At 44.0% G+C, this 7,169-nt stretch overlaps 1 protein-coding gene across 3 annotated transcripts; it reads right to left on the bottom strand.

The window, feature by feature from the left end:
- Positions 1-2,289: 2,289 nt before the first annotated feature.
- Positions 2,290-6,664, bottom strand: LOC102076945 (uncharacterized). 3 transcript variants are annotated; one of them, XM_019358029.2, is made up of 8 exons: positions 6,341-6,664; positions 5,880-6,242; positions 5,593-5,766; positions 5,111-5,447; positions 4,188-4,812; positions 3,903-4,091; positions 3,352-3,818; positions 2,290-3,205 (listed from the first exon to the last, which is right to left on the bottom strand). In XM_019358029.2, exons 4-8 carry the CDS (start codon positions 5,351-5,353, stop codon positions 2,414-2,416), a joined length of 2,316 nt encoding a protein of 771 aa, XP_019213574.1. In that variant the 5' UTR covers positions 5,354-5,447; positions 5,593-5,766; positions 5,880-6,242; positions 6,341-6,664; the 3' UTR covers positions 2,290-2,413. The 3 variants fall into 3 exon arrangements, with proteins under 3 accessions (XP_019213574.1, XP_019213573.1, XP_019213575.1); XM_019358028.2 differs by having other exon boundaries at positions 5,927-6,242; XM_019358030.2 differs by having other exon boundaries at positions 5,931-6,242.
- Positions 6,665-7,169: the final 505 nt, after the last annotated feature.

Below are 7,169 nucleotides of genomic sequence, written 5' to 3'. Positions count from 1 at the left end.
GGGCTTGTTTGACAGTTGGCCACAGTTTATTTCTGCACTGTCTCTCCATGTAGGTGAGATCTTCAGCCAACCTGAGATTCTTCTTCTTCATCACATCAGAGTTGAGGGAAGCTCTCCACACTTTGTGTCGGAAGGTGCGCATGGTGAACTGTATGATGATGGGGCGTGAGCGGTTTTCATCTCTTGTTCGACCAACTCTATGAACAGTATCTATCATGAACTCGAATTTGTTTTTTTCCTCTGGGATGATCAGGGCGATTATATCCATCACCTCTTTTCTTATATCTTTGTTACTATGCTCTGGGAGATTCAGCAAACGCAGGTTCCACCGCCGACTATATCTCTCGTCTCCTCTTGTTTCTCCTGAAGTGCAGCAATGCGATCTTTCAGCTTCTTCACAGTAACCTCTGTCTCTTTGCTCTGTATTTCAAGACCTTTCACGTGATCCCGCACGGCAATAATCTCCGCCGTGTTTTTGTTCGGATTTGGAGAATCTGTCATTCAGCCCATTAATAGCTTTCAAGATGTCGGCATTGGATACAGCTTCCTCTCTCACCTCATGCACTTCGATGCGGCTCTTCTTTGGGTTGGGGGATGCACAGTACAGTAGTGCAATTCATCCTGATCGGTGATTGGTCAAAAGTCTAGAGTGAAAGAAGAGGCTTGTGATTGGTGGAAAATGTTCAATGAAGAAGCCTTCTTTCATTCATTCAGTCTGTTGTCTGTTTTTTCTTTGTCAGGTGATGTTTCCAGCTCCTTTATCTCACCTGACGCCTGGAATGCCGTCTGTGGTCTTCAGCATGATCACAATGTGTTATTTGTGTATTTTGACTGGTTTACAATGACAGGACAGTAAGCATTATCAGTGTATATTCCAATAAAAGCATCGAGTTTTTACTCCAACATCGATGAGGATTTTCTTTTGGCTCTTTTGAACCAACAGGTTGGAAAGTCTCCTGAAACTAAGCGCAATTGAAAATCAATTCCTTTCTTTTCTTCTGTGATTATTATGTGCAAAGACTAGCCATAAGAGGAGTCTTTTAGGTTGCCCCATGAGACGATGTACTTGTTTTACTTTTATACTGGTAAAATGTGAAGGATTATTCATGCCATTGTACTGTCATTTACAGACAGGCAAGAAATTAAAGGCATACCCTGAGGTCTTGACCCCCGACGGAGGGACATTGTTGCACTTTGCTGCCATGTTAGGGTCCACTTGTGAAAGGCAAGAGTCGCAAAATGATTACAAAGTTGCTATGAGAGATTATGTTTGTCCTGTACCAAAGTATTTGAATAGGGGTCACTGAATAGTTGATTATGAAAATGGCGTGATCATATATCATGGCTTTCACAGTCACCAGATCTCAACCAAGACTATCAGGGGACATTTGACTGACATAACAGATAGATAATAGCTCTGTTAGTGTTTCAGAATCAATTCCAGTAAACACTGAAGCTCTTGCGGAGGCATGTGTTGTACAAATACTTCATGAACTTGACTTTGCCACCTACTTGTACACATTGCTTCTTTGGTTTGGGTCTGTTATGTTTCTACATATTTGTGTCTTTTAAACCTGTTGGCAGAGAATGCTATTTGTGTGTAACTTAATAAAAAAAAAATATACAACATGTTTCTCTTTCTATAGATTGTATTTATGCTTGTATGTTTTGTCAGTGCCTTTCGGACTATAGTGATGCTGATTCAGAGAAGGTCAGTAAGTCTAAGTCATTCATTCATTCATTAAGTTATTCCACAACTCACTGTTACTGTAATACAAAACACTTTATTAAAATGAATGAAACAGTGAAACACAAAGACAACACTGCAATCAATCGGTACAACACAAAGACAGCACTGCAATCAATCAGTGAACTTGATCCTGACTCTAATGTAAGGTTTTTTTTAAAAGATCAATTGTGTACCAAAAGATAAACGTAATGGCTTGATCATTGTATTGTAAAAGACTACGGGGAAAAAACAACAACAACTGCAATCAGTGATATTTTAAAAGAGTACAAAAAGATAAAAGTTGAATGTCTTGATCATTCTAAAAGTCAATTGTCCGGCAAACCCATATGGGGTACCACACCAGGTCCTGCTCTGTAATGGAAAACCCTTTTAAACCTCCCCAAGCTGGTCAACCATGGATGTAAAGTGCTCGTAGCTGCTAAAAACTATATTTTTCAGACCTGTTGATGGGGACATCATTTTTACAGAGCAGAAAGTTTTTTTTAAAATATTTTTTATGTCCTTGGGTTGGCTGGTGGCAGATTCTGCAAATGGGAAGGTTTTGCACCCGTGACACTTTGGCTCCTACTTCTGAGGGGTGATCCTTAAGCTTACGCTTATACTGTGTTGCCCTTGCCCAGACTGAAGGTCTGCCTGCAGTGTCTAGTGTGTTAATGGTGGGTGTTATGACCAATGTGGAAGAGAGTGATGTAGCAGGGCCACTATTGCCAGGGATAGACTGGCGTGGGAGACTGGCATCAGCAAGTCTCTCCTTCCCTTCAAAACCTTGGTCCCTGCAGTGCTGGGCGTGGGCTCATATTTCAACAGGGGGTAGTCTGGAGGAGGGAGTACTGCTGGTTGGTGTGGTGCTGGAGGTAGGTGTGCAGATGAGATGGAGGTGATCTTGGTCAAAATTGATGGATGTTTTGTTGCATGCAGATTGAGGATCCTTTCTTGCTGACAAATGAAGTCCCGCACAGTCTTGATGTTAATTTTAGGGAGAGGAATGCCTGCTTTACAGAGAACCGCATCTTCCACCAGAATCCGGTGCTGTATTCGCTCGTAGGCCTTTAAAATAGACAGTTTCTCTGGACTGTTGCGAGACCCCTGAGGTGAGCGCAACCACAAAAGTTTAACCAGAGTGTACATTAGCCTGTTGCTCTGAGCGCTGATGTCATGTTGTGTGGGTGCATAGCGCTTCGCCATCTTTACTCTCTGTATAAGAGCAGCATCAACAAAGTCATCCCTTTTAGTGCGGCAGTAGAGGGTGTTGCCCCAGTGGGTCTTGTACAGCTGGTTAAACTTTTGTGGCTGCTTGTCATGCTCCTCCATGCTATTCCAGGTTTGGAGGACCTTGTTCCTCTGCTCAGTGGTAAGTGATAGCTTGTCCTCTATCAGGCTAATCTCCACAAGCACAGAGCAGAACATTTCCAGCTTTTCAAATCCAGGAAGGGGGTTTGAACTGCAGGCATCTTCCTGTAAAATGAATCCCATACAAAATTGGTTGGTAAATATATACACAATTCCCTGTGTTGTCAGACAAGCAGTGCATCTTTTAATCCTTGTTTTAAAGTTTAAAGGGAACTGTGTCCCTAATATGAAAAGTAAACCTAGCTACTCACAAAGGCTGGAGGGTGAACTGTGGAGGTCTCATCATTGGTGAGTGTAATGTGGGGAAGGACAGTATCCAATACAGTGTCGCGTGCCTCTTCGTCACTCTGGTATGCTTCATCGCGATCATCTGGTTCGGGTTGCCCAGGCTGAACCACCTCCTCCTCAGGACCAGGTCCATCACTGACGATGCCCTCCAGAGAGAAAGTTCCAGACTCTCCAGTGCTTTGGCTGAACAAGTACTCCAGCCCGAACAATTCATTTGATGTGAGATCAGCAGGGCCACGGAAGTTTACTTCTACGGGTTCTCCAAAGAGCTGCTGACAGCGAGTGTTGAGGCGATCGATCAACGGTGCAGAGTAAATCCTGTGATGCCGTCCTTTGCCACCAAATACAGCATCTGAGCTCCTGTCAGAGTTCCACCTTGCAATACCACTTATCAGGTAAACCTGATAGGGACGTGCTGCGCAGTGGGGACCTGAACACAACAATAATAAAGGAAATGACGATGACAGGATTACAAGTGTAATTTGTCACAAGTATACAGATTAAAGCCGTGTACCTGGAATCGTGTTAGGAAGTAATTTGTGGAACCCTTCCAGGCTATTGCTTCCACGCAGACACTTGTAATAGGGGACATCCACGTTGTTTATTGTTGTGGTATGAGCCACCCTATACATGCTCATGTCTGGTGGGTCCTGAATGCACTCCAGGTGTCGCTGCTGTGCTGCCCACATCTCATCAATGGCCCCTGGAAATAATCAGATAGACAAGCCTTGTGTGATCTTCAGTTTGTCCCAATTTGTATTAATATTACAAGAATCTTTGGAAATGAGGACTTTCCTACCAGGTGTTTTGAAGAGAGTCACTCCACTCTCATCCAGCCCAGCTGGACCTTTCAGCTCCTCGATAACCAATTGGATGAGCCGAAACGTTTCCTGAGCCCCAAGTGTGACCCTGCGCACATGGTGTTTTAACTGCTCCCTGGAAATGTAAAGGCGGACAACGTCCTCATCGGACACAGACTGCATTTTTACTGGGTTCTTTGCTCTGACGGCCCTTATAAGCAGCTCAAGGTCTGTGCGGTTGTAAGCCAGCACCGCCCCAGCTACTGCAGACTTAAATGCAGAGTACTTTGCATGAGACTCTGTACGGATGGCTGCATCAAACCGGTGGATCCAGTGAAAGATGTCCAGACGCACAAGCATCCCACTGTCCACCCAAGGCTGAAACAAGGCCTCTACTACTGATGGTCCCTGTGCACGGCAACACCCACGGTCCACATACAAAATTTTGGGAACAGGCTGATTGGCCAAGTGAAACCTCTCCATGACTCCACGGCACATTGGCTGCAGCTTGTCAAAGGACTCCTCGCAGGTCAGCACAAATGTAACTATTTGTGAGTGCTCATTTCCGATACTGGTGAACCATTCTGCTGAGCTTTGACCTTCCCCAGACAGCTTTTTCACCACCTAAAAAAAAAAAGAAAAAAAAAAGGAAAAGTTTGCATTATGTGATAGTATTTTGAAACAATAAAACCCCCATAACAATACCATGAGCATCTTTTGTATTCCCTCTGTCACAACAATCCAGAAATACTCCTTTCTGTCCAAAAAAATTGTTCAAAGGCTAATCAAACACAAAACAAATACGTGGCCAATATCTATTAAAGACAACAGGCCAGTGTCTTTCAAGACTAAGCAAGGTCTGCTTGCTTGTTTAATGACTTAAAAACAAAATGTGTGTGATACAGTATTATGAAGTACATACTTTTTTGGTGGAATCCATTTTCAGCACAGTGCCAAAAGTGGACAGAATCTGGCTTCGGTAATCCCTCACATTGCTGGCCTCTGCCAGCAGGAAAGCGTGGCGCAAGAGCCATGCAGAGGGAAGCTCTCTTGGAGGAAGTGGCGCCTGGAATGTGTGCCGTAAGGCTGAGACGATACCCCCGGGCTCCGCAACAGTCATTAGGAGTGTGGTGTACAGGTCCTTCCACTGAAGGTACTCCTCCATGTGATTCTCCTGTATCTGCTGTCACAGCTTGACCATAGTGTTTCCTTCGGTTCTGTCTCTCAGAAAGCGTACAACATTCTTATCCACACCACGCCTGCAAGGACAGTCACAGTCAAGTTCTTGATGTTGAATTGAGTGAGAGATTGAAAACTTTAAAAAAAACAAAAAACAGACAAACAACAACAACAACAACAACAACAAAGGAAACCCTACAAAAACATGGTGGTCATTTTACTCACTTGCTAGTCAGGATGGCTGGGAATATGGCTTGGTGTCCCTCGCTGAGTTGTGATAAAATTGCTGAGTCCCAGGCAAGCCACCGACCCACTTTTCCTCCTCCGCCACTTCTACCCGCCTTTGTACATGGTCCGCAGCATAGGACCTCAGTAAGCATCGTGTACCAGTACTAGTACCTGAAGTATATAATGAAGAAGAGAGAAAATGGGCAAAATAAGCATATGAATCCAGAATGGCAGTTTTACCGTTTACATTTGAAGACTTGAGTAAAATATTTATGTGAAATTACTCGATGGTGATAGCCAGACTTATATAGGTGCACATTTTGTCCTTTACCCACACACTCGTCGGCTCGAGGACACTTCAGGGAGTACTTCCATACCCCAACAGGACGCCACAAAAAGACACGGCTGCGAAAAAAGAGCTGTACACTGGGCACAGCACCCCTGGCATAGCCAGGAGGTTCTGCTGGGTAAAACCACATGCGATCTGATTTAATCACCCGTCGCCTCTTTAACACACCAGTAACATCCTTGTATGTCTGAACAGGGGTAAACAGCCCTCTTTCAGTGTCCTCTTTAAGCCAGGAAATGTCAGCAGATGGGATACCATTAGGATTTTCCCAGGGACGCACCCATCCCTCTAGCTCCACCTGAAACACACACATATAACATGGAATACTACAACAACACACGCACGCACACACACGCTCTAGCTGAAATAGTCTGATTTCAAATAAATATCACTTACAGGTGAATGACTCAACGGTAATTGTGTTGTATGATCATGACCCTGGGATGCAGATGACTCAGTGAATCCAACAGTGTCAAGTTTTTTGGACTGTATGGCAGCCTCTGTGGACTCACGATGTTTGGGCTGCACAGTAGATTTATTTTGATGTGGTGACTGTACAGTGTTCTCAAACTCCTTGGACAGGGGAGCTGAGTTCTCCTGTGTCTCAGACGTCTGGGAGGAGGAAACACCTCTGCTTGTCAGCCGTTGCTTTAAAGGTTGACTTGCAGACAAGGAGTGTTGGGACTGTTAAAATCTCCCAGTTCTTTTAATCTTTGGGCTGAAGGAAGGACAATACTCGGTGTATAAATGCTCAATCAACAATTATTTATTTCCATACAATTCAACACTTATGAGCATATGAACCATCATGATGGGGAGAGTTGCCTGCAGAGGGACACAGCAAGTCTCAAAATGGTGACGGGTTACTCAGCCTTTTATAGCCTCTAGTAGCCCCCACCTAGTCGTAAAAGCCTAAACATTCACATGTTTTCTCTCTTACGGCGCCTAAGTTATGACCTCGGCTCCCTGTCTTTCTGCTCTCTGTAAGGGTGGGGGTATGGAATGTGGTCGTCTCTTCTTCTATTTTAGACACAAGGTCTTCTGCACCCAACATTCTCTTCATGATTCAGCAGTATGAAATGTCAAGAAACAGTGTAACACATTCAACAGTGTCGAATAATACAGGTCACTCAAATAGATCTAATGATTTTCACACTCTTTTAAGTCAGAAGTATAATGCAAACTAAAACTACATACTGATCACACACTCTATATTAAGGGGTAT

This window comes from Oreochromis niloticus, linkage group LG4 (genome assembly GCF_001858045.2).
Source record: "Oreochromis niloticus isolate F11D_XX linkage group LG4, O_niloticus_UMD_NMBU, whole genome shotgun sequence".
NCBI lineage: Eukaryota > Metazoa > Chordata > Actinopteri > Cichliformes > Cichlidae > Oreochromis > Oreochromis niloticus.
This window is presented reverse-complemented; position numbering and strand designations above follow the sequence as displayed.

What these genes read in the sequence shown, in the direction of transcription:
- LOC102076945 (XM_019358029.2), bottom strand. Translation starts at nt 5,353, where the DNA reads ATGGAGGAGTACCTTCAGTGGAAGGACCTGTACACCACACTCCTAATG. An exon ending in ACTTCCTAACACGATTCCAG is followed by an intron (nt 3,819 to 3,902) that starts GTACACGGCTTT and finishes TGTTGTGTTCAG; the next exon opens with GTCCCCACTGCGCAGCACGT. An exon ending in CAGTTCACCCTCCAGCCTTT is followed by an intron (nt 3,206 to 3,351) that starts GTGAGTAGCTAG and finishes TTCATTTTACAG; the next exon opens with GAAGATGCCTGCAGTTCAAA.